Source organism: Gouania willdenowi, chromosome 3, assembly GCF_900634775.1.
Source record: "Gouania willdenowi chromosome 3, fGouWil2.1, whole genome shotgun sequence".
Taxonomy (NCBI): Eukaryota; Metazoa; Chordata; class Actinopteri; order Blenniiformes; family Gobiesocidae; genus Gouania; species Gouania willdenowi.
This window is the reverse complement of record NC_041046.1, coordinates 35656747-35684467: the sequence shown is the minus strand read 5'-3', so window position 1 is coordinate 35684467 and position 27721 is coordinate 35656747. Positions and strand designations below refer to the sequence as shown.

At 36.2% G+C, this 27721-nt stretch overlaps 2 protein-coding genes across 7 annotated transcripts; both read right to left on the bottom strand.

Annotated features, from left to right (window-relative positions):
- Positions 1 to 569: 569 nt before the first annotated feature.
- vegfd (vascular endothelial growth factor D) lies at positions 570 to 11371 on the bottom strand. 3 transcript variants are annotated; one of them, XM_028475371.1, is made up of 8 exons: positions 10141 to 11371; positions 6534 to 6750; positions 6337 to 6457; positions 4949 to 5018; positions 4736 to 4863; positions 4537 to 4652; positions 2812 to 2977; positions 570 to 857 (listed from the first exon to the last, which is right to left on the bottom strand). In XM_028475371.1, the coding sequence occupies exons 1-8, from the start codon at positions 10240 to 10242 to the stop codon at positions 839 to 841; spliced, it is 939 nt and encodes a 312-aa protein (XP_028331172.1). In that variant the 5' UTR covers positions 10243 to 11371; the 3' UTR covers positions 570 to 838. The 3 variants fall into 3 exon arrangements, with proteins under 3 accessions (XP_028331172.1, XP_028331191.1, XP_028331182.1); XM_028475390.1 differs by having other exon boundaries at positions 4961 to 5018; XM_028475381.1 differs by having other exon boundaries at positions 6534 to 6747.
- An 8-nt stretch (positions 11372 to 11379) lies between these two features.
- Positions 11380 to 26942, bottom strand: pir (pirin). Of its 4 annotated transcripts, none has more exons than XM_028475411.1 (10): positions 26807 to 26942; positions 24539 to 24718; positions 24330 to 24422; positions 21353 to 21433; positions 19389 to 19595; positions 15855 to 15939; positions 15415 to 15459; positions 12033 to 12115; positions 11867 to 11933; positions 11380 to 11745 (listed from the first exon to the last, which is right to left on the bottom strand). In XM_028475411.1, the coding sequence occupies exons 2-10, from the start codon at positions 24629 to 24631 to the stop codon at positions 11627 to 11629; spliced, it is 873 nt and encodes a 290-aa protein (XP_028331212.1). In that variant the 5' UTR covers positions 24632 to 24718; positions 26807 to 26942; the 3' UTR covers positions 11380 to 11626. The 4 variants fall into 4 exon arrangements, with proteins under 4 accessions (XP_028331212.1, XP_028331228.1, XP_028331219.1 ...); XM_028475427.1 differs by having other exon boundaries at positions 24539 to 24659; positions 26807 to 26937; XM_028475418.1 differs by having other exon boundaries at positions 11381 to 11745; positions 24539 to 24649.
- Positions 26943 to 27721: the final 779 nt, after the last annotated feature.

The window sequence follows — 27721 nt, the reverse complement described above, 5'->3', positions numbered from 1 at the left end:
TTAAATAAAATAAATACAAAATTATTAAAATACCAACAAAAAATAACCTAACAGACCTAAAAAATACACAATAAAATATACATACAATTTTAGATGCAGGCGATATAATCTGATACTTTATTTATTCAATGTTGATATCGGACCGATATTCAATATCAGTATCGGCGGTGGACACCCTAGCCTTATTGTGCAGAAATGATACTGTGTTTTAATATTGTGTAGAGCAATATTCCTCAGTAATAAGTGATGGTAGGGATTCTTAATGGAGGTATTGGTATTGTGTCCTATTGCTTTTACTTGGTAATTAGTTACATCATCCACTTGGGGAATGGAAGTGACTGTTTTACTGGCAACTGGTAAATAATCCCAGTCTTCGTTTCCTTTGAGGCTTAATTTCTCTGATGTAATTTATTATTATTATCAGTTGTGTAGTGAAATACACACTGAAAATTGTTTAAAATCACACAATTTAAAGATGTCTCATATATGAGAAGTAAATATTGAAGTTGTTTTTAGTTAAACAAAGTTTAAAATATCTTAAAAAAAAAAAACAATGATCAATACTTTCATTGAAAACAAACATATAAAAATATTTTTATTAGATTTCACACATTCAGTGCATAGGAAACAAATATACAATTTATTTCCTTTACAGACAGATTGTAACAGCAAGTAAGCATGTTAGAAAAATCAATCATCGTGGTCAGTGAATTGTCAATATAATTTGTTAAAATGATCAGCATAAATAGGACTGTAAATAAATTATGAGCTTTTCCTCTCTGCCTGCGATCATCTTCGATGAGGAGGCGGTCGTACGTTGTCTCCCTATAGCTGACGTCTACTTGGACCATCTGCATCTGCAAATAAAGGACAGATCACTTAAAGCACGTGTCAAACTCAAGGCCCGGGGGCCAAATTCGGCCCGTCAGAGCATCCGATTCGGCCAGCAGGAAAAAGTGAAAATGACAGCGAAAACATGAATTATCAAATAATTTAACTGTTAATTGTTGTTGAAAGAACTCATTTTTTTCCTCCTAAAATTCTTCAATTTTTCTCAAATTATTCCACCAAATCTCTCCGAATTAACCCTCCTATTATCCTCAAAGATTACTAACACATTTTACCCTTGGGGTCAATCTGACCCCAGGAATATTTGCCTCCAGAAAATGATCTTCAGAAAATTGTTGAGCAAGTTTTTGTGTCAGGCACTTTGTTGAATACATGAATAACCCCTTGATAATGAAATCTAGACCCAAAGAGTTAGTGTCTCTTCAAAACCTTTCATCCAAATCTTCTCAAAAGTATCAACTCTGCACCTGCAGGTGTGGGGATGTAAGGTCACACCCGTTTTACACAGCTGAAACAGCTTGGGGTCAAATTGATCCCAGAGGAACACTGATGCATACAATATGTGTTCAGCACATCGAAAAAATATCATCATGATAATTTTATGCTTAATCATTTGTATCGATCAAATAAAAAAAAAAAGCCATATGAAGCAAAAACAAAATAAAGTCAACTATTATTTTTTTAAACGATGAACATTAAATGGGGTCAAATTGACCCCAAGGATAATAGAAGGGTTGATTTAAAAAAAAAAAAAAAGTCAAAAAATAAATAAATCAAAGGACATTTAAGTATCTGTCACTTGAATCAGTGGTTCTCAATTTGTTTTTGGCTCAAGTATCCCCTTTCTCTACTTTCTGAATCCATGTACCCTCTTTTACCGACTACATTTTACTCAGAATTCTGTGAAAAAACAACTATAGAGCATAATGATGGAATGAATGAGTGTTAAAAAACATTTTAAATAATCTCATCATCATTTACGGTTATCTCCCACCTGATGTGGAACCAAGACTGACCCAGTTTTCAGTTCATGTTCCAATCAAGATCATTTCATTTCATCAATTTGTGTGTTTTTATGTCATTTTGTCATTGTTTGTCTGTTCTTTTTATTGTTCAGTATATTTTCCTCTTATTTTGTGTATTTGTGTCGTTGTTTTGTGAGTTGCTGGTAATATTTAGTGTGATTATCATTTTTAGCTAAAAATAAACATTATAAAATCTCTCTCTGCTTAGATATTCTTGATGCCTTCCATACTTTGGCACATTAACGTTAAAATGGTTCTTTTCCCGCCACGTGTGGTTGAACTGATCCGTAATTAGCCCTATAGAGACCTATAGAGAGCAGTGGTTGAAGAGGTGAGCGTCACTGACTGCTTTCACCCCAAATAATCTTTAACTTTTATCCAGTTCCTTTCACTGCTAGTTTCTGAAAACTCAACTTCAAACAATTTCTTTTCAACCTTCAAAATTCATTTTTCTATAAAAGCTTTATTGTATTAACACAAGTGTTAGATTTCAGACCTTTTTTTTTTAAAGTTATTTCTACTGGAGTGACCGAGGCAAGCTTTTCAGAAACTCTCAATGGGTGAAAATGCAGAAAATTGCAGTGCAAACTATAAAAACAAAAAGTTACCTAACACTTTAGCAGCAGCAGCGCAAGGAAGAAAAATACAGGCAAGTACAAAGGAAACCACAGCTATGACCAACTACTACAAGATGAAGTACATGAAAATCATCCCTTTTGGTTTGATACAATATAAATGTGATGAATAGCTTGCTGAGCAGACGTCAAAAACTTATCAAACACCCCACAGTTAATGTTTTAGAGTGGGAATTGAAATGGATTGAAAAGAGTGTGGAACGTGGTATAATCAACTAAACTTCCGGTTTTCTTTTAAAGGTTCAATCTCACAAAGTACATAGAGGCAATAATAAACCTTTGATGTTTGAATCCTTTCATACCTGCAGGAGTTCTGATCAAATTGTTGATGCCTGTGAGCACAGATAGAAGAGTTGAGGTGACAGCGAGGAATGGGTCCATGTGATGGAGTGGGCATTGGTCTGGGGAGGCAGCTGCAGTGCTCCACATCTATCTCACAGTCGGGCATCCATGAAGTGAAAGGAAGTTCTGAATGAAAACAGGATGAAAATAAGAGATTGCAGCAGCAGCATGTTTTCACCTGAATGCCAACAATGTAAGTTAATAGTATCCAACTTTCACAACACACTTCCTTCTCCCAATACTGTTGCAATAATAGGTGGAGTTTGAGATTCTTGCCGGGGGGGAGGGGGGCAAAAGAAAAAATAAAATGAAATATATAGACCATCTTGAGATTCGCATACGTATTCGTATACGATAATGCAAAAATGATTAGTAACATAATTGGTAATGATGACTGCAAATATTCTGCTAGCCTGGAATCCATACTAATCTCCTTGTATTAGAGGTGTCCCGATCCAATACTGATATCGAATATTGGTCCGATATCAGCCAGAAAACGAATATCGGATTTTATTGTGCTGCATCTAAAATCACCGATATAAGCTCTCCGATAAAATTTTCCGCCCCAGCACTTCTATCCATAGGTGACTGTGCTTCAAACTCCAACAAAGTAACCTACTGCTGCTGACTATTGTTCTCTATTTGAGTGACATCACTTAATCAAGCCCTTTCTAACATTCCACACTACAAAATAGGTAATAAAAGTATGTAGGATTCGTGCTGATATTGGATTGGATCAATATCGGTATCGACCAACACGCAAGGCTGCAATTTCGGTATCATATTGGAAGTGAAAAAGTTGTATCAAGACATCCCTAACTTGTATTATTCATTATTTAATACAGGCGATTAGTCTGGAAGTGCTCTCAAGGGGTTTGAGTTCTGGGGGCTGAGCAGGGTGGGACAAACATACGCAGAGTAACCAATCAAACGAAGAGCGGGCATGACGAACATAGCGCGACAAGCAGAGGAAGATTAGTACGGTACAAATTGACAGTTTTAAAGCCTCATCTTGTTGTGGTTTCAACAATATATCCAGGTATTTTAAAACCAAGCAAAGCGCAGCGCTGAACAAGACGTCTTCTCTGTGGTGGGCACCATGTTTGTTTTGACACTGCTTGGTGCAGGAGATATCACGTTCTTTCTGTACGGCTCTGATTAGCTCGGTTTCTTTCGAACCGAGGAAGTGAGCAGAAACAGTGGCAACACCCACTTTCTTACAAAAAGTAAAGAAGTGGGTGTGGCTTATCGCCAGGTTAACTTTCTGCTTCATTTTTGCTGCAGTACCATACATGAACTGCTGGGCGCAGTGTCATTTCAATATTTACATTGTGACGGAGAATTGCGCAACCGAAGAAGAACCAACCTAAAGTTTCAAAAGTTTGGGACCATTTCACTGAAATCGTATACTACACACCTGAGGTAGAACTAACATCTGTGATGTTAAACTAAGAGAAATATGTTAGAATCAAAGCAGCAGAAAACTATTTTATACGTATGGAAAAAAAAAATCTCAATAACATTTCAACATGGTTTCACTGCAGGGAAACTGTAATGAAAGCTTTTGACCACTAGGGGCAACAATGCTCCCCTCCCCCACAAACTCTGCGTATGGTTGCAATCCTGGGATAAACACTGGATGATAGTGGTCGATAAAATGGCCTCAATGTTCTGTTCATACAAACCTGGCGTAATGGAGGGGAAAGGTATACATCTCTCTGTTGAAAAATCCCAAATTAACCCTCGTGCACAAAGTCTCCTGGAGTCCTCCGCCTCTGACAGTTGACCCATCAATGAGCAGCTGCAGGTAAAACAAGTTGTTTTTAAAATAAAGAGGCAAAAATATACAAAATTTAGCAGAAAAAAATGAAGTCTTGGACTGACCCACTGCTCCTGTGAGGCTGAGCATTTCGTCGTATTATTGCGGGCTCCATGCACTTGCACTCTGTGTGGTTCGCCACCTTTATTAGCACAGGCTCGGGTACAAATTTGAAGGGAATCACACTAAGGACCTGTAATACAAAGTCACATGCACACAGGTGCACAATTAGCTCCTGATTATTCCTGGAGATTTTCCTCTGCGATGCTGCTGCTCACAGTTTTATTCACATCAACAGTAGTCGTGTTTCTGCAGGTGACGCCTTCTTGATTACAGCAGCCACTGCACCTGTTAGCGGGACGATAATCACACATCAGGGATCCAATGTCACAAGTCTGTGGCAATTAAGGATGTTTTGTTTTGGGGTTTTTTTTACGTACATGAAAGAAAGAATAATAAATACTGACGTTTTTGGATTTCAGGGAAATCAGGCTAAAAAGTACATTTTCGAATTCAAATCTTAGTATTTGAAACCATAATCAGCAGGTTTTAACACAGCTGTGAGACAAAGCTACACATTTACCCTCATTGCTAATGCTAACTCAGACCAATCCTATGGAAACAGGAAAATGCATCATAAAACATATACTATTGTTATTTGAAGCATGGAGTGCTTTCTTCATGACTTCAACTATAGCAAACTTTGTAAAAAAAAAAAAAGAAAATCAATGTTTTGTGTGTTTTCTCGGCTTGTGTGACGCCGACTTGTTCCTTCTTTTCTCGTGACGTTAAATGCCTCTGCGACCAGGATAAACGACTGCAGGTGACGAGCGAATTAATGACAAAACCTTGATTAAACATTTTTTTGAATATCATTGGCTCAATGTAAGTTTTCCTATAATGGATCAGATGTACTCTATTGTTTTAACCTTAATGGAGTGTTGGCCTAAAGGAAAAGGAAGCAAGCTTGTAAACGGAGGGTAATCGGTTCAAATCCACTGTGGGACATTGAGCAAGTTCCTCTCACCCAATACCTTCCAGGTTGTCATTGCAAATGAAAAGTTTCTCTCTATGACTTATGTGGTTAAATAAAATAAATAAACTTGGTGGTCTGTATTTCCCCCAAAAAATGTAAGTGAGGATGCCTAACCCGTCAGCATACCCCTCAGAGTCAATATTACCCCTCAGAGTCAATATAACCCCTCAGAGTCAATATTACCCCTCAGAGTCAATATTACCTCACAATATCCTCACAAATCTAAAAAAAAAAAAAAAAAAAAAAACCTGAAAAAACTCAGGCATATAAATAATATCGGCAGTGGCTATCCGTACGGTTGCCATATCAATATACCGACATTCTATCCGTATGCAGCGCCCCTCATTGGCCAGTTTAGGTCATGTGACTAAGACTATACCTAACCCTAAAAATGTACGTGTACTTCGGTAACCATACCAATAGCACCGGGGGTTGTCCATACGGCAACCGTACAAATATACATTTTCTATAAGATATACATCTGTCGAGGCAATTTTGTCTTACATACATAATAAAAAAGTGTAATAAGATTGAACGTTTTGCCAACTTAAGTAAAATAAGTTGACTGTTGGGATGATTCATTGCAAATGTGATTTAGTTTGTTTTCCTGAGGTTTCATGTTAAACTAACCTGTGGACAGACACACAGGGAGGCTTGAAGAACATGGAGGGGTCAGTACCAAGCTCTTTGGCCACATCCATACATGTTTCCCTGGGCATGCACTGAGTACGCTGCCACTCTTCATCTATAGCTACACACAAAGACAAAACTCATTAAATCTCCATCAGTCACATTCATAAAACCTTTGCCGTGCGTTCCGTCCCAACCTTTGAGTATCTCCAGGCTGTAGGATTCAGCGGCGTAGCGTGTGGAGCGGTGTGAGCCCACTGAGGGTGGAGATGAGAGGGTCTCCATCTGAGCGTCTGGCTGCTGGAAACGGAGACGACACTTCCACAGCTTCCAGTCAGGAAAGTCAGCCAGTCTCAGCAGCTCGTCCAAACTGGAGGATGAACGGACTTTCCTTTCCCACTGCTTCATCACCTGCTGACAGAGGAGTAAAGAGTACAAATACTGTATATCCTACTCAAGTAGAAGTACTGTTACTTGATTGAAACTGTACTCCAGTACAAGTAAAAAGTAGCTCAATTAAACAGTACTCAAAGTAAAAGTTACTAGTTACTTTCACCCCCCACATTTATTTTTTGGTAATAAATCTAGCAACGGTTCCCTTGGATACAGTAAACAACTCATGTATAAACTTAAAAAGGAATAAAAATCAATTCTCAGTTTCTAGCTGCATTTATGAACTCTAAAACAGTGCCATATACCAAATGTGTCTTGTGGGTAACAACACAATAGGTAGAAACCCCAACCTGAACAGAAGACAGTGGCTGGGCGTTGATCAGAAATGGCACGACTAATAAACATATGAATTATGTTCAATGACCATGAAAAGGAAATTAAAAAAAAAATATCACAAAAAAATAAAAAATTACTCAGTAGGTGTCGCATTGTAACAAATTACTTTATTTCTTTTAAAACAAGCACAAGTTAAATTACTGATTTAGAAATAAAGGAAAAAAATTCCAAGCTCCTATAAAAGCAGCTCGATAGCAGTAACGTGAGTACGTGTAATCCGTTACTTTCACAGACTTGGCTTTATACCCACATGCAGAAAATGTTTGATTTGTTTTGAAATGTTTAAGCAGGTTTTAGGCCTATTTGGTCTGCCTTCAAATACAATAACTGAACATAACATTAATTTAGAATGATCAATCTGCCACAGTGCTGGTTGGTTTCACTCACATATTTTTTTTTACAATTATTTCATGGTTTGATTTCTTTGACTGCTCCCTACACTATGGGTCCTCCAACTCAAACCTTCACAATAATTTTAACATTTGATCGCTGGAACAACACTTTATTTTTTTTTTAGAGCTTAGGTTGATATTTTGCGAATTTGCATATGTCCAGTCTTACATTATCCCTAATGAGAGAAGCTGGAATTTGAAGAGTAATGCGTGTATTCCAGAACTACAGGTTCGTAACACTTACTTGATGGTTAAAAAACAAAACGAAACAAAAACTAATAATAAGGTACGTTTAAAAAGGAACAATCTGATCCGGATAGAAACTTTTCACGATCACCAAATCTAACCAGTGCTCATCTTTGTTTTAAGGGGGCACTTCAAGCCTTTGGAGACCCTGACCAACCTCCTGCATTCTGCCAGAACCAGAACCAGAACCAGCAAACAGGGACACAATAGACATTAGTTCTGATTTCGATTTGTTTTGGATTTCAAAAACCAGTTATGCCATTGCTTTATCATCCTGTTTTATCATGGCCTGCATCACTAAAAAATAATTTAAAAACAAAACAACAATATTTTTGATTGTGATGAATGTACATCAGTTAGTGACAAAATTAAATGTATTTTTTGTGGTTAATATTAACAGCTGTTTGGGGATTATTTGATGACCAAGCTCTTTCATCTTTGCTGTAGGTCTATACTGAAAGGCTAAATACATTATAGCCTACCTAATGACGGAGGAACAAATCAAATGAAAACCTTATGAATAAATGTGTTATCTTGTAGGCTATACTGCATGATCCAAATATAGTATTATTTGATACACTTTTAAAGTTTCATTACAATTTTGGCCTGAAATCCACACAGAATCCTACCTTTTGATGGAATCAGAGATTAGTTTGGATCAAAGTAAAGAATTACGTGATGTAATCCGACTACCTAATCTGTTTCTTCTTTTGAAAAACCCATTTTCAAGATTTCATAAAATCCGTTATCCAGAATCTGAGCTGATAAGTTTAGAAAAACCGAGCCCAGAGGATGATGATAAGAACTGGCAGAATAAACAAACACCTACAAAGTGCATCAAAATTCATTCCCAGCACATCATCTCTAACTCTTTTTTTTAATTGGTTATTTCGAATTTGGGAAGCTTGCAAACAAAAGGTCATGAACAGTCAAGGTTGCAAAACAATAAACAGAGAGGGCTGGAAACAGAAACAGAGCCATTCCTCTGAAAGCACATGCACGGTGTGTACACTTGCTCGAATATATGAATGCATTATGGAAAGCCACGATTGTCCTTGACCTCTCTCACTGCAGAAGAACTGCAATGCAAGGGTGGGAGACAGTGATAAAGCCAAATGTCAGGAGAACTCAGAAGGGCAAAGTTTTCACCATGACATTAACCCAAAGAAAGGAGAGCAAATGATTTAGAGCTGTGTGGATTACACAAGATATGCAGTGAAATGGACAAAGGGTTTCTAGCTTAATCAAATTTACAACACTGGCAAGATTATTATAGATTTCATCGCATGGTTTTGTGAATCGACTGAAATGTCAAGATATGTTACGATACCAAGGAGATGTGTCCTTCATGCAGGGGCAAGGCTAAGATTTAAGACTTCCCAGTGTCATTTCTGAAGTGGGAAAGCCAAAGCCTGATACCAGATGGTGAGTCAACGACTTGGGTGGAGACGTGACAGACGAGGCTGGGCTGTCACGGACAGCACATGCAGCATTTGCTTTGTATCCTCTAGACAACTGTAACAACTTCATTTCTGTGTTGTGTTCAGTGTGGTTTTAAAATCAAGGGCAGAACGGTGCAAACTGCTTTCGCTCAAATCTGGGAAACAAGCTAAAAAAAAAAAAAGAAATGGGGAAATTTCTCCACCACAATTGTTCAACAGAAAAATCCTTTAATGAGAAACAGAGTGGGAGATGGCAGGGATTCAAAGGGAGGTGGGAAAGTCCTAGTGCTGAAATGGCAGAGAAGTGAACAGTTGACAAGAAATAATGGAAAGACGAATAAACGTGTTAAGTTGAGGTTTTGTTTATTCAGACAAGGTTTTTTAGGATTTTTTTTTTATCTCCCTACATGTTTCTACTGTCATCTGCAAATCTTCGTCAGAGGACGGATGGAAGTCAAGTGAAACTTCAAAGGAACCATCAAAGGCCACCAGCAGAACTCCTTTGATATAAAATATTTCCTGAAAAACTTTGTCTGAATAAACAGAAATTCAACTTAACATACAGTTGAAAAAGAAGAAAAAATGAATCTTGCTGGAACTTAACGGTAACATCTTTATGAATGATTCAGGAACCAATGACAAAGATGTTGTAAGAATTGGGTTGAATGTTAGACAAGTTGTTTCCTCCTGAACCTACCAGTACATGAAAGCGCACACATGGCTGCTGTCAGCACTGGTTTTGGTGGACAGATCCAAGCAAGCACATGTGAATAATCTCTTATTGCAGAAATTGGGCGGTAAGCACTTCACTGGGGAATGACAAAAAGCCGAAACCGTTGCTTGAATCAATAAGTTAGAGCCATCCACAACACAACTAGAATAGATCAATAAAGTCCTATAAAATCCTGCTTTCATGCATTAGAGACCAAACTTACCCTAATCCCTCCCTCCCTGTGGAGACCATTGGCAACATCTACCCAGCCGAGAACCACCAACAGAGACGCCAGGCAGGAGAGTCCACATATGTCCTGTTTCATCTTCAGCACGTTGCAAAAAAAAAAAAAAAAAAGCTGATTGAACTTATCTCCTCTTGGCCTCCAGCTGTGATCTCTCAGAGCAGACTGGCTCCTTCCCAGACCAGCTGAGTCGTTGGGACCACACACTCAGTCCCTCTAAGCGCAGATCTATGTGCAACACTGACTTAGTCTGTGAGCCAGGCGTGACCTGTCAACATACTTCAGACACCAGTTTGTCAAATGGAGGAAAAAGCTTTGAGGAGTATCCAGTTCAAAGTTTTAGTAAAAAAACAAAACAAAAGACATTAAAATAAGATAAAGTAACGCAATCTTTGAAGGCGTCAAGGTGTGCTTTAGTCCTTATGAATAAAGGCCTAAAGAGCTAATAAGCTTCCTCATATTCCAACTTCTGGCTTTACTTTACATTTAAATAACAATAATGTTCCCTAGGTAAGTCTCAGTTATTCATCAAAAGGCAAATCCTTTTTATGAAAATACTGCTGAAAGGCTTGTGTCTTCTTTATGATTCTTCTGCAGTTGCCGGTCCTGAGCCCATCTTTTTTTTTTTTTTGGTGTCCTGTTGTTTCTCCTCTTTAATGCTGGTCTGTAAAGTGATCAAGGCCACTGCCTGTAAAAAATCTCCAACCGGTGGTGTCCTTTCTTCTGGAGCGCACGACCGAAAACCAGCGACATGTGGTTTAAATGTGATGCAGACCTCTGTGATTTGTGAGGCACCACCCCTGTCCAACCGGCACCACACCCACTAGCCCGTTCATTTCAGAGTGTGATCAGTGGTCACGTCATGGAGGAAACACACGCATGAATCAGATCATTGAGGCATTTTTATGGATCTGGAAGGGAATAAATAAATAATTTCATACACTTGTGTGTCATGTCGGTTTGTGCTTGGAGGTAAAGTTACACAGAAAATTAGACATTATTCCTATTCATTACCATACAATTGGAAAAGCCTGTTATAAATGTAATTAGAAAGAAAACTAAAGGACTTGATCTTGATTGATCTTAGGCAAGGCAAATGTAATTGTACAGTGCATTTCATACACAAGGCAACTCAATGTGCTTTACATGATCAAAAAGTGCAACAGAAAACATTCAACAGCTTAAAATCAATGAGAACATTAAAGTCGGCAAAAAAATAATTTAAAATTATTAGCAGAACTTTAAAGTCTATTCTGAGGATGACTGGGAGCCAGTGTAAAGATTTTAAAACGGGATCTTATTTGTTTTATGATGCCAATAAAAAAAACAGTAGAGTCACGAACCCATCTCCCATTGTTTGTGAAAGACGTTTGATATCACAAAGCAAACGACCACCATTACATCTGTAAACCCAAACCCTGTTTGTAAAAGTAGTTTAAACGTCATTAATGTTGTTTCATGGAGTTCAGCAGGAATCTCTGATCTTGGACCTCCAATTTTTGGCTCTTTCAAAGCCATTCCTGCAGTTCTGGTAATCCCTGATTGCTGCACTGATCTCATCCTGACTGGTCATTACAAATGGACCTGAGGAAGAAAATAAATCACATTACAGGTTTCTTCAAATAGGTTTTTTCCTTCTTCGACACATCAGGTTTTCATTTGCTGATTGACACAAAAATGAATTTAAATACTGTACATTCTTTACCATGTTGTACCACAGGCTCTTTGATGGGCTCTCCAGCAATCAGGACAAAATGGGAAACCTCAGAGCCCTGAGGAGAAAAATAGGCAGCACTATAATGGTCTCTGCCAATGCCTGTTGATTCCATCCAACATTTTAGCTCATGTTTTGCACAAAGTTGAGCACTCACCTTGTTTTCAACCCTAACAGAGTCTCCATCACCCAACACTACGGTGTGGTGGGGCTCTATCCGCTGCTGCTCCTCATTCGGCCCTAAAAAAACGAAAAATAAAGATTTTAGATCCAAGTTCCCACCTTAAAATTCTCCTGTGTCCTTCAAACTATTCCTGACAGATTTCTATGGAGCCCCTAAAGGCACATAGGAAAAAAACATTAAAAATATATGTTTCTTGTGTGCACTAGAAACAAACCTGTGCTCAAGAGAAAGTTTCACGTGCTCACGATTAAGATTTCTCATGAGCACAGGAAACCTTCAGGGTCTCCGTATGTGAGGCAGCATGGAAGCAGAGGTGGAAATATGCCTGAAAAGATTTATAAACCAGCTAAATTTTATGGTATATGACGGTATTTTTATTTTCCATGTAAAATCAGGTTCACAGCTGACAGAGGAATTACTGCAGTAGATTGACTTCGGATGGTCTATTTTACTGTCATGATGAGTGAATATTGTAGAATAATTCCACACTAACAGTAATACATGCATCCCAATGTCTCTTTGCCGCACTAGCTTTAGCTTTAGCTTGATTTCTAGTTTAAATGCTGCATACTCAGTGGTGTGGTGGTTTCTTATGGTGAATAAGGTAGCGTTTTGTTTGCAGCCCCACCAGGACTTATTTCCACGTTATGGGAATTACAAATTACAATCCTTTGCTCTCTTTTTTTGTGTATTATTGTCAAACTGTTGACATGCTAAGCTAACCGTGCCACCGTGTCCGTGAGTGTCGTTCTCCTGCAGCAGAGGCGTGTGCACGCAGGCACATGCTCACATGCAGCTTCAGAGCATTCAATTGTGTCTTTCTTATCCATTTACACCGTAACTAACACCAGAACGCTACTGTTTACGTAAAGTTGTGTAATCAAATACACCGGTGCAGAGGTATATTAAAAATTAATATCATAACAAAAATATATAGCAATATTCTGTATGAACCGGTATACCGTCCAGCCCTAGTCGTGAGCACAGGTTAGTTTCTAGTGCGCACAAGAAACATATACATTTATTTTCTTCTGATGTCCCTTTAGGGCTCACATGTCAAAAACAAGGCCTGGGAACCAAATCCGGCCCTTCTGAGCATTTATGTCTAATTTATAACTGGAAGTGCAAACTTGGGCACATTTGTGTTGAAAATGTTCGTTTTCCCGCCTAAAACCCACGGCCCACTTGTGATCCAAGTGGTTAGTATTTGGCCCTTGAACTAAAAACGAGTTTGACACCCCTGCTTTAGAGGGCATAATTTATGTTGAACTTGTTCATTAAAACCAGTTAGTCCCTACTGTATTTGGTCATTCAAGATGTAGAGACGAAGACTTCAAATGACTACGTAATGTCTCTGTAAAACCTGCCAGCATGTTTATCGGAGATTCTAATGAGACCTTTGAGGGAATATTTAATGGGAACTTTCTGACGGAAGACAACATGTTTAAATAATAAAACAAAACCCTTAAAAATGAGTTCAATGTGTGAGGATTGGATTTCATTTCATCTTAGGAGAATTTCCTGATCCCTGTCTGACGGCCAAGGAAAACAGAGACTTCTGAAAAAAACAAGACAAAAGTCAAAACAACAGGGCGTGGATGGATGGAATGAATAACGGCAGATAAGATGTGTTCATTTTAATCATTGTTTGGGGGTTATTCCATAATGATTTTTTTTCTATTGTTAAAGCAATCATTCATACATTATAACTCAAAAAGGACATAAAATTGCAGAAAAATACACAAAAGGACAGCAAAAATATCAGAAACGCATACAAAACAACAACAAAAATACACAAACACAACAGAGAAGCACAAAATGAACCATCATTTACACAAGGCGGCAAAAAAAAACACAAAATGTAACAGATACATTTACAAAATTAAAAAACAAAAAAACAACATAAATTGACCCCAACTACAAAATTACAAAAAAGTAAATAAAACAACACAAATATCCTAAATGACTCCAAGAGCCTGTACTACAAAGCTGGATTTCCTCTTATCGCACTAACTTCCGGTATTTATTCTGTATGTGCTGTACTACGACGCTGGCTAACTTCTAACCAGGCTAAATCACCATGGTAACTTAGGCTGAACACCTAACCTGGTTGGATACAGGCTATGAAATTGGATTATATCTGAGCGAGTGCTAAAGCCCCGCCTCCTGACCAATCAGTTCTCTTAGAAAATGACCCTCCCATTGTTAGAAGATCCTGGTTGGTGCAGAACTGACAGCTGTGTTTAGGAAAGAAAGATTAATAATGAATAAATGCAATCCTTTCATTTATCAATGACATCCTTTAGGAAAGATATAGATTTATATCTGATGGACTGATCTACAGTCAGCTGATGAAGCCTGTGTCAGGTGCTCTCTCTCTCACTTTCATTCATTCATTCATTCATACATGCACTATGGTGATGCAGACACTCTCAGCAGGAACATACTACAGTGAAACGATGTGCTCTCATCTCAGTGTGTGTGTGATAAATTGAGGAGGACTACCTGAATAGAAAGACATCTGTGCTGTAATAAAGTGAAATTGATCAGAGGGCTGTTTGTTTATCATCCCATGGATTAATATTGTATGATCTGACGCTTTTAACAGTGTCGGCAGCTTCCTGAATGCATTCTTTCCTTCCTGCTTTTTTTTGCAGCAACAGTGTTGTTTTTGGTCTAAATTATGGATTTTAATTCTTCATATTTTTAAAGAGTTATTCCTCAATTGTGACGTAAATTGCTTTACACAGTTTCTACGTTTCTGCGGTTGGTCAAACGCCACAATCTCCACCCGTCACTGGAGCACGCACGTATAGCCTGGCTGAAATCATCTGGGTTAAGTGAACATGTTGATAACCTGTTTCGTAGTACAGCTGCTCTGTGACTGAGAATATTTGGTTAGGTGAAGCCCACTAACAGAGAGATATCCCACATATACATATCCAGCTTTGTAGTACAGGCACCAAAAACAATAAAAACACACATAAACTCTTTTTTCTTGTATTAATGCCCAGATTGGTCAAGATTCTAAATGCTGACATGACTGCAGATAAGATCAGACAATCACATTATTGTGGACCCTGGATTGATAGAAGTTGCCCGTCTCTCATCTAGGATGTTTTTTACTCTTATTTTGTCGGGGGACGACAGTTACTGTAGGTATTTGTGTTTGTGAGCACATTTCAATGTGAATAAATGTGTGTATCAAGTAACACAGCAGTAATTCATTATCAAAGATAAGACAAAACAATTATGTGTGATCTTCTTAACATATCCTTTTTCATAGCGATTTGTATGTTTTTGTACGATCTGAAGGGCATTCAGGAGAGCAACTATTAAAACAAAAAACACTCACCAACATGAACAAAGCCAGAGAGCGTATAAATAAATGCAGTCCAACCTGAAACACAAAGGTATCGCTTGAAAACACAAGAAATTATAATTTTAAGATACATTTAGAACACTGAGGTCCAAGCAGACGCCCGCAACACTGGCAGGAATAAGTGGGTCGGAAGATGAATACATGAAGAATGGAAACCAACAAAGAAGTACAAGATAAAAGATAAGATTATTTCCACTGTTTTGCATCTTTCTCTTATTAAAAATAAAAAAACAATACATGATACATGATTTTTTTTTTTTCACATATTTTTCCTTGTTCTGTTTTTCAAACCACAGACAAAGGATCAAGTGTTTCTGTGTTAAACAGGGGTCGTCTCGGTGTGAAATCACTAAAAAAGTGTCTCCATCTATAGAGATGGATTCATGTCTTTACTTTGTAGATGATTGCCTTACCTAAAGGGATCGGCTGCTCATGCTGAGCTCCTTCCTGAAGTTTAAAATCCAGGTACAGAGTTGGTGTCCTTGTCAATACCTTTGACTGTACAAAAGAGAAAACAAATGTCGGTAATCCTGAACAGTTTCACATACTTTCATGTGCAAACCACAAGCGTTAAATCGTGTAGCAGCAAAAAACATGCTTTCCTGGAAACAGTGAAATAAGGGTTCCAGGAACAAATTCAGGCCTCGTGAGACAGAATGTGAAGAGAAAAAAAAGCACATCCAGGAAATCACATTGTATGAGATTATCATATTATCAGAGCAAATAGTGTCTCTGGACGGCATTACTCTGTCACCCAGCACCCTAACCCACCACAGTAAAAAACTTGGTGTTATCTTTGATACGGACTTAGTCAAAACAACAGGGCGTGGATAGATAAAATAAATAATGACAAAATGTGGTCATTTTAATCGTTGTTTGATACTATTTTACATTGATTTTTTTCTATCCTTAAAGCAATCCATCCACACATTATGACTCAAAAAAGACATAAAAAGACAGTAAAGATACACTAAAGAACAACAAGAATATCAGAAACACAAACAAAACAATAATAAAAACACAAAAAAACAACAGACAAACACAAAATTAACCTTAATTTACACAAGGCAACAAAAATATACAAAATGTAACAGAAACAACAAAAAAACTAAACACAAAATGACTCCAAGGGCCTGTACTACAAAGCAGGATTTCCTCTTATCGCACTAACTTCCGGTGTATGCTGTACTACGACGCTGGCTAACTTCTTACGGGGCTAAATCACTGATCTGAGAGAGAACAAAAGTCCCACTTCCTGACCAATCAGTTCTCTTGGAAAATTACCTGCCATGAAACTCTTAAACAGAAAGCTTGACATTGACATAAATAATTCCATTCGTGACAATTCCACAGCGTTGTTCTTTAACATCTTAATCCACTCATCTATCTGGATTTATTCTAAAGGTTGTAGGAGATTAGAGACTACGCCAGATGCCACTAGGAGTAAAAAGATAGTGTAAAATAACCCAGACAGTTGATGAGGAGAAACTCGAGCACTCAGGTATGATGCACTATGTTAGAAAGACCGTTGAAACAGAGTCTCTGAGCTGACAGCTAACGTTACAACACACAATAAAACAACACAGATAAAACCGGGCATTGTATTTATTAGTTCTTGATACGCAATGCAACCTGTGCTGGATGGGATCTCCCACATTCATCTGGATTCCATCGGAGAACGCTGCACAGAAAAAGCCTTAATATGGATGCTAATTTCAGTTTCTGTGGACTTTCTAATGTACATGTTTGCGCGTTAGTTTGCTTTTGTTTACTAAGTGTATGGGTACACTTTGTGCAGTATATGCAGTGGATTTATTTGAATTAAAGAGATCAGTATTTTGAATTTTATATCTAAGGCTTGACCTTTGTTTTTGACTGTTTTTAACCCTGCATTATGTAAGTCCCCTTTTTTCCACTTAGTAGTTCTTTCCATTAGAGTCCTAATGTGTTTTCAAAGAACTCTTTTAAATGAGCTTGAACTAGAAGCGTCTTCCTGCCACAGGAAAAACTATTTGAAAAACAAACATTGAATAAAATAGGGATATATAAACTCATTTGTAATTGAGGTTGTATGTACGATGTGTAAAATGTCTAATGATTAAATATTGAGAACATGAATTCTTAATAAAAATGATCCAATAAAGATAAACACATTTTCAACTCTCTTTCCTGCCCTGTAGTAACCTTGTTCACTGCACAAAGAACACATGTTAGTCATTTCACTTTCTTTGCACGCTCAGTCACCTACTCCAAATTAAAGCCACTTATTTCAACCTTCGTCACTACAGCTTAATGCCAAAACTCGGATTTTTACAAATGTGACGTTTTAAAGCCTTGTCAGAAGATTCAAAATCAACTTTAAATCATATCCAACTCTTAAATTTCAAGTCTATTTCACAAAATGAGGTTTCCAGCTCTGTTTTAAAACCCAAATACAGTAATAAAGCTGCACAACCAACAGAAGAACCTTGGACTTTAAAGCAACTTCCGTCCTATTATCGAACTTCATGACATTTCTGGTCGTCTATGCCAGAGAAGTGATAAATGTGTTCATCCTTCTGTTTTACAGGCAAACAGGAAGTCATGTCTTACAGCTCAGAGCACCAACATATGGGCCGACGTTACCGCAGCTACCTGTCAGAGCTGGCAGACACATGTGGATTCAATCCCAGCAAACACACATGGGTGACTGCTTTATTGAGCGACTAGGAAATAGCTGCTGCTGCAGGAAATATTGTTCAATATCTACCACGGTTAATATCGAACAGTGTACTAAAAACAATAACAGTAGGACACAGAAACAAAGTGAATGTCTACCAAAGCCCTACAGGCTCCTTGGTTTTACTGCTTCCTCTTTCCTCACGCAGCTGAAACAGTGTTTAACAGCCTGTGACTCTTTCCTACACACACACAAACACAGACTGATCAGTTTTATGCACATTCGTGTCAAACACATCATTGCTGTTTAATGAGCATGAAAGTCTAGTGCAGGGGTGTCAAACTCATTTTAGTTCAGGGGCCAAATACAAAGCAATGATCTAAAATGGGGCCACAAATTTAAAGCGGGAAAATGAGTCATTTCAACATTTTTGTGCCTGAGTTTGAACTTCTACGAATACATAAAATACCAAATAGGTAAGAAATCGACAATATCAAAGCAATAAGTGATAGATGTCATCCCAACAGGATCTTCCCTTTAAATGTCCAATTTCTATTTAATTAAGGGAAATTCTATGGAATAATTTGAGGAAAATTTAAGGGTTTTCTAAGAATTTTGATTTTTTTTTTTCCCCAAACAGTTTAACATTAATTTCCAAGCTTTCGGACAGAGGACCTTCATCAGGGTAACAAACAGCATGGTCACAATGAGCAGGCTTATATAATACAGGCACTCAGTCACACCTTTGCTACACCACTCCTGATCACATGGGAGATGGCGTTCAGAAGCAGGAGGGGGAGGAGTTTGTAGTCCTGACTGCACAACAATGAATAAAGTAAAGAAAAGAATAATAATAGATATCCATCAGAATATATACATAAAGACAACTAAACTAGAGAGAAAACTAATGATATACACAAATATACAGGATTGAATGCTGGTTATTTTCTCAGTTTTAGAGGATTCATAAATGTAGCTAGAACTCAGAGCGTAAGAATCTTTTTTTTTCTTTAAATATAGTTCATTGGTGTTATTTTATTTTAAAAAGAATTGTACATTTTGACAAACCTTTTATTTAATACAGATGCCGTTGTGGAAAATTTGTGCAAGATTTAATCTCTTCCTTTTTAAGTTTATACATGAGATGTTTACCAAAAATAAATGTGTGTGTGTGTGTGTGTGTGGGGGGGGGGACTAGTAACTATTGAGTACTATTGAATAAAGCTACTTTTTACTTGTAGTACAGTATTTTATATCTGACTTAATGATGTTGCAGAGAAAAACACACCTTTGCTCCTAAAGCGTCACCAGATATCACAGTGACTGTCACTCCTTCCTGGCTGGGTTTGGGGATCTGTGAGCTTTTAAGCTCCTGGTAGGCTGGTTCCACCATCTTCTCACGACGAGGAAGGTTCACCCACAGCTGTAAACCCATGACAGGCTCTTCTGAAACGGGCATCTCGGCATGCACCACCCCCTTTCCCGCAGTCATCCACTGGTGGATTGAGCAGACAGGCCTTACATTAAACCGCACGTGTCAAACTCATGGCCCAGGGGCCAAATCCAGCCCTTTCAGGCATCCAATTCGGCCCGCAGGAGAAAGTAAAAATGACAGCGAAAACATGAATCATTGTGTGAATGAAACTCAACAACAGTTTTCCTGGTGCTTATATTGCATGATTGCAGTCATTTTTAATGTTAAACAGTTGGAAAAAACTCAAAATTCTTACAAAACCTTCACTTTTCCTCAAAATATTATAAATTACATTACATATTATTATTACAATTAAATAGAAACTAGTACAGTGCCCGTCAGAAGTATGTATTCATATAGTGGGAGGAGCTTAAGTAGAGTTAATTATGGCCAAATTAGTATGTGTTTGAAGGTTGGATATACAAAGAGGTCTACATACTGTGTACTCTGTAGTGTTATAAAGGGGTATATTTGCGGGTGCAAAGTAAAATAGCATGTGCAATTTCCCTGGTTTAATTCTATGGGACATGCACATGATACATTTTTGTTAGTTGTTTTTTTTTTTCACTAATTTTTATGTTTTTGTCATTTGGTGTATTTTTCTGTAATGTATGTTTTTTGGAGTCATTTTGTGTGTTTTTGGAGCCTTTTTGTATATTTTTGTGCATTTTTGTTGTTTTGTGTACTTTTTCTATAAATATTGTTTAGTTTTTTGTTTTATTTTTCATTTAGTATATTTTTTTATTATAAATAGATTATGTGTGGTGAGGTCATGTTTTGAGACGTGTGTGTGTGTGTGTTAAATAAATCAGTAACAGGTGGCAAAAAAATTAAAGACAAAAATTAAGACAGAAAGAGCCACATGTTGAGAATCACTGACTTTGAATAACAGCTTTATCATGGTTTTAGTAAATGAATTTAATAAACTAAATTAAGAGTGGACAGTTGCTCTACCGTCACTTTTAAAATCACTGCTCCAGCCCTGCACTGAGACGTCTGCTGGAGCATCTGCTGCTCCCTCAGAATGTCTGGGCCAGCTAAGGGTACACGTGGTGGGTTAGGACAAACTCAGCTGAACTGACTGAACCTGTGCTTCAGAGGGAAGCTGAGTCAGCAGCCCGTTTGTGCGTGGTAAAAAACACCAGAAACCACCCGCCACAAGCTATGGCATCCAATTAGAAACTTTAAATCATGATGGAAATTTAAGGACTTGCTGTGACTATGTATGTTAGAAGTGTTCTACATGTTCTAAAGATATTTTTAAAGGTGAATAACTGCCTTTTCTCATAAGTAGATGACTTCTTTACATAAAAAGTAATTATTTATTATTCATTGCACTTAACATCAGTATATTTTGTTGTGTGTTAAGCTCAATTGTCTGAATATGACTGTAAACAAAAATAAACTCTACAAATGTAGGTAATATCAAAGCGTTTAATGAAGAAAAAACAAGAGGAAAGTGCGTATGCAATTTGCTCCATATGTCACAAAGTAATAAAGTGTCTTCTTGTTTGATTCTATTGTTATAAAAGCAACATCCTAAGCTTGTGTGGTTCTGTTTCGCCTGCTTTTATTGGCCAGGCAGAGGAAACGTTATCTCTAAGCAATCCCCACAGTTCTTAAATGAGCTCAGCTCGGCTTTTGTTACTTCTGCTAATAATGGTCTCTATTTATTGTGATACAGTTCTTCATACATATTTCAATTTCTTTGCTGAAAAAAGGACACAAAGTATTCTTCCAAGTGGCAAACTATTCCTTATACACTCGTCGTGCATTACCTGCAGATCTCCAGGCCCCAGACGCCCTGAATGTCCACAGAAATCCTCATGAGCTGTAATCCCCGCCAACACGTATGTTACCTGAAAGACACATTTTCACCTTGATAAAAATGTACTCAACATAAGTTTATATTCTGTAAAGTATCATTATCATAATATGATGTTTATAACTTTTTTTTAGATTTTAGACAAAACCATAAATAAAGGGTTGGGGTCAATTGTAACTGTGTAAATGATAATTAATTACAATTATGGCATAAAAAAAATGTGTAACTATAATTGAAAAATATGCTGCTGTTGTAATCATAAATGATTTGTAATTGAGTTCAGATAATTGACTTTATAATTGTAATTGGCTTTTCCCACTAACTGTCAGTTCTCATCATTTTATCATTTAAAGGAATAAAATAAATATAGGGGTATAAAGACACAATAAAGGGCTCAGACGCCCACAACAAAAACATTAATACCAATATTTTCATTGATTAGTACCCGTAATGAGGTAACCAAGAAATAAAAAAACAAATTAGATGATAGATAATATTTTACAGCTGATTTAAGACATGGTTTAAAACTGACCTGTTATTATAAGAGATGCTAACAGAAGGCTAACAAGAGGAAGGTTACATTTTATGGAGCTATTTATTTCAGGCTCCGGTAATTGTGATTAATAAAATTTGAACTTCAGTAATTGAGATTGTAATTGACTTTCAGGGGGAAAATAATCATTTTAATTGTAATGTGAAAAATGCTGGTCATCGTTATCATAACTGAGTTGTAATTGAACATGGATAATTAAAGATGAAAATTGTAATTGATCCCTGACCCTGCCATAAATGAAAGTGTGCTCTCATTTCAAACACTCCAGTGATGAAAGGGGACTCAAGGGGCTCAAAGGTGAACATCTGTGTCCAGAAAGAAAGCCTGAGCTCCTGCAGTGAACTGCATGTGAGGCGTCTACACAGCTGTCTGATACCAAAGGCATCAAAGTGCGAGCAAACACATCTGCTGAAAACATGCTGTGTGGGAAGCTTGATGCGGTTCCCCCGCAACGTGAGACTTCAGCGACATTTGCCAAATTAAATACAGGCGAGAGAACGTCTGGCAATCTGAGGACAAGAATCTAAAACATAAAACATAACCTTCCTTTAGCGGTACAGGGTTTTCAAACAGGCAAAATGATAAACACAAGCAATCAGTTTAAAAGCTCTTATCAGGAAAAAAAAAAAAGTGTTATTGTGTTGCACAATATTGAAAGGTTATTTATTCTGTATTGTTTAAAGCAGTGATTCTCAACTGGTGGGTCGGGACTCAAAAGTGGGTCGCGGACCTGTACTTGGTATGTCGCAGACAGCTGGTAAAAAATAAATAAATACATAATGTCTCATGTTGGACTTGTCTTTTATTTTGAAAGAAACTTTTCTTTTGACAGACATGCTGTGAAATGCATATTGCAAAGGGAAATTTATAGATTTATGTTTTAAAAAAAAGATTATATGTGTGTTTTCAACAGCTATTTCGGAAAAACTAAATTTGGTTGGTTGAATTCTAAAAAAAAGTGGGACACAATGACAAAATGTGGGTCCCAGGATAAGACCAGTTGAGAACCCCTGGTTTAAAGCACTGGTTTATTTCAGAATCCAAGAACGGCCTTTGTCCAACTACAACATTTTACTCAGAATTCTGTGAAAAAACACCTATAGAGCATAATGATAGAATGAATTAGCGATAACACACATTTTAAAGAATCTCATTTTGTAAATAAGTGGAATGAAACATTATTTAGTCCCTCCTGAAAAGATTTAATTCTATAGTTTTTACAATTTCATTTCATCTCCATCCTGATGTGGGACCAAGACTTGCCCTTGCATTTTCAGTTCATGTTTTAATCAAGAACATTTCATCATTTTGTGTGTTTTTGTGTCATTTTTTTGTATCTTGTCATTGTTCGTCTGTATTATTCAGTATATTTTCCTTTTATTTTGTGTGTTTCTGTTGTCATTTTGTGAGTTTCTGGTAATATTTAGTATGATTATAATTTTTAACTAAAAATAAACATATAATCCCATATTTTTATGATTAATAACAACAACAACAACAATAATAATAATAATAGGAATACATTTTTATTTAAATAAATGTTTCAGAAGTGGTCATTTGAAAATGAAATACTTGCATAAATTAAGATAAATAAAGTGTTGCATGTTGAAACTTAAGCATTTCTTTCCTTTTTAATTTAATGCTATAATCATGCTTCATTAGCTTTTCTTCTGATAAAAGTAAAACTGTGAAATCTTAGTATTTCAGTGTTGACGACCACTGATCTACAGTATTTATGTTAATATATATCATGTATATTAGTCATGTAGGCTACAAATAGAAAAAATAACTTCCAGAAGAATAAAAACCATGACATTAACATGAATAGTTATTAGAACTGAGCGATATGAACCAAAACTCTCGATATTTTTTTTCTCAAAAGGCGTTATACAACAAAAATCCCAATATTTTAAACTCAATAAAGTCTGACCATTAAGACAATCAAGGGTTAAATTTGCCACATAAACACATTTATTAACAAACGGCTGCACAATATGTGTCACTTTTGTCTTATTCTCCTCTAAGGGACAGCACGTGTGAGTGAGTTCTGTAGTGTGGCTTGGTTAGGGGAAGGTCTGGGTTAGGATGCACTCAGTAATGCTTTTCATGCTGTTCTGAGAAGTAGAGAATGCAGCGTCTCCTAAAACAAGTATTTTTATACAAAATAAGCAATAAAATATGTATCTCAGAAATGTGGAAAAATTCTAAAGGACACTGTTTGACTGTAATTAGTTAAAAAAATATATAGATATATCTCGATATAGGCGATATAGTTTTTTCCTATATCGCCAAAATAGAAAACTCGATATATCTTGAATCTCGATATATTGCCCAGCCCTAATGGATGAAAGAAAACCTCACATTTGACTCTTCCTACCGTCTCAAATCCTCTGTGGGGGTGGTCTGGAAATCCTGCAGGCTTGTTCACTCTGAACTCATCCAGCATCAGAAAAGGGTCCAAATTCCTTAACTACAATTTTATTTAAAAAAAAAAGAAAAAGAAAAAGGTAAACAAATGACTTCATTATCAAATTCAATAAGTTAGAAAAGAAAGAAAGAAGAGAAACATCATTTCAAAGAGCTCACCTCCTTTCTGCCGATACTCCTGCGGACCCGTGCTCCCACTCCCTCACTCTGTTCCACGCTCAGCACTATTTTCTCCACTCTTCTCGTGGTCATCGTGCATTGAAAAATGCCCCACTCATTACAAAACACACAGAGCACTCGTATAAATAGACGTCTTTGGATTGTGAGAGGAAGTCATGCCTAGCGGAGCACATGATAAGCCAGGAAAGAACATTCCCAGAATCAATCCCAGGGCCTTCTTACTGTAAGACAGTAGAGATAACCACTAATATATCATATCAGGTATAGTCAGAGGTGTAAAGAGTACTGATATATCCTAATCAAGCAGAAGTACTGTTAATTGATTGAAATTGTACATTGTACAAGTAAGTAAACTAAATAGTACTCAAAGTAAAAGTTACTACAGTAATTACTTTCATCCGCCATGTTTATTTTTGCTAATAAATCTTGCCACGGTTCCCTTTGCATACAGTAAACATCTCAAATCTTGGAACAATTGGAACTTAATTTATTTTCCACAAAGTCATCTGTATAAAATAAAAGGTTTGTCAAAGTGTACAATTCTTTTAAAATAAGACAACACCAATAAATTCAATAAAAAAATTTAAAAAAATTCTCAGAAATGTATGAACTCTAAAACAGTTTTGTGTCTGTTTTAGTGCCGTGCATTACGTTTAAACTGATTGGTTGTCTATGATGTGATGCATTTGATTGTTGTCCGGTCATTTCATTTTTTTGTAGCTTCACAATGTCCATCGATCATTTTAAAACAAAAAAAATAACTTACGTTACTTCCTTTTAAAATGTACTCAAGTACAAGCAAAATTACTGATTTAGAAATACACTTTAAAAAGTACAGGCGCCCATAAAAGCCACTCATTTACAGTAACGTGTGAGTACTTGTAATCCATTACTTTCACCTCTAGGTATAGTCCACTGTAAAATTGGTTATTTAAAAAAACAACATTAAAATAAAAAAGTTTGCGTTAATAACAAGAGCACTCAGAAAGCGCAAACCTCCACCAAGAACCAAATATCCTCTTTGCCAGATATTGACAGTTTTCTGCATCAGTGATCGGCCACTTAAGAACTGGGATATGAATTATTTAATTTCAACATTGATAAAAGGGGCGGAGCAGTGTGTTTGGACGCACAACGTAGAAATGTGTTACAAAAATGAATTTCCCCAATAAAGTAGTTCAATAAAAGATCAATTATGATTATAATGTTAAATTAAAATTTTAACTATTAATTTATTAAAAAAAATAAATTAAAAGCATTTTATAAAGAAAGAAAAGAAGAAAAAAAATCAGCCCAGAAATACGTCTTTTTGTCCAAATAAAATAACTATTTTGGTTCAGTATCTGCAAGAAGGTTGAGAACCATTGATATATGGATTTTCTTATTTCATAAAGTGATCCAGAATAGAATCAGTATATTGATCCAGACTCCCTCCAAAATTGTATTTAATCTTCCATGGCATAATGTCTATTTTTGGTTTGAATGGGCTAATATCGATTCATAAAATCCAAAAATCAATCATTTAATGTATTTTATTCTACCGTGTGAAATGCAGTGCTGTAGGCTAAATTATTAAAGTAAACATGAATATTTCTATAGTAAAAGTTACTTTCGACTATTTACAGCATCTGATCTCAATCTCTTACAACTGATACTGTGATTGAAATATTCTTTACTACATCAAAAATGGAATGTAATCGAATCAGACTTTTGATTTATTTCTTTAGTTTTCATTAATTTAATTCAATTTAATTACTTTATTAATCCCTGAAGGGAAATTATGTTACAATTATGGAAGAACGCCTTACTGGCATAAAAAAATAATAAAAAAATAATCTATTATTTTGCGATTTAATTTAATTATTATTCTTTTGATATTTGAACATTATTATGTGTCTGTATTTATATTAATATGAGTCTGTATGTGTATGTATATATATATATATATATATTTCTGTTTTACTGTCTTTTTTTAAAGCATTTTCCTCATTGTCCTACTCCTGTATAATATACAGTCTAACAACAAAAAATTCCCCACTGTGGATTATTCTATTTTATCTAAAATCTAACCACAGCTGAACAACATTACTGTGATGTTCTATGTGTGGACATTACTGTGAAAATGTCGCGTTTTGCTGTTATATAACTATGACATCTGACTGAAATAAACATGTAAACAATGATTATTAGGTGAAATGTTGCTTATTTCTCAGGTTACAGCAGAACACACGAGGTCATTCATCTTACCTCCGACACAAAACTGTAAATACGATCCACTAAATCTCTTATTTTCAGTTGTTTGGCTTTTAAAAAAATGATTTTCTTTCTCTTCACGTCACTTTAGACCTGAATCCAGGGCGGAAGTCAAATCGCGGGGCGTGGCCTAAGGTCTACGTACGACGCACGAGAGACGATGACGCATTTTAAACAAAAATCTACTTCGAAGCGTGAAATGTAAAAAAAAAAAAAAAACCGTGAAATGTGCGGTTTTAAACTCACTTAGTGTCAAAATGTATTTAAAACATGTCGAAATGTTAATGTTAGATATCTAAAAAAAAAAAAAAAACAATTTGGACATGTTAAAAAGATATTTTCACATGTAGTAACTATGTTTTAACGAGTTAAAAATAATTTACAGGTATCAGTTATTCCTTTTATCACATGTATTTTTACTAATATAAATGTCCACATGTTGGAAAAACAACTGTAAAAAGTGAAAATGTATTTTTTCATTTCAGGTATCAATAATTGCATTCTGGATATTGTTATTTTAACTATAGTGTAAACTCTCTTTTTGATGTGCATAATTCAATTCTGACAAATTAAAGGAATTGTAGATATCTAAAATAAAGATGTTACTAAGAATTATATTTGAGATATCTAAAATGCAATTGTAATTCCAGATATCTGACATTACATAGTTACAATCCCAAGCTGACATATCAATAATTTAATTCTGACTAGTCAGAAATGAATTTCAGATATCTACAATTCAATTTTTGATATCTGAAATTTAAGAACAATTGTACATATCAACAGTTAACATTATTACTAGTGGGAATAGAATTGTAGATATCCACAATTACAATTGCAACTACTCAAAACTACTCAATATCTACAATTAATAGTGTAACCAGTGAGAATAGTGTTATAGATATCAAT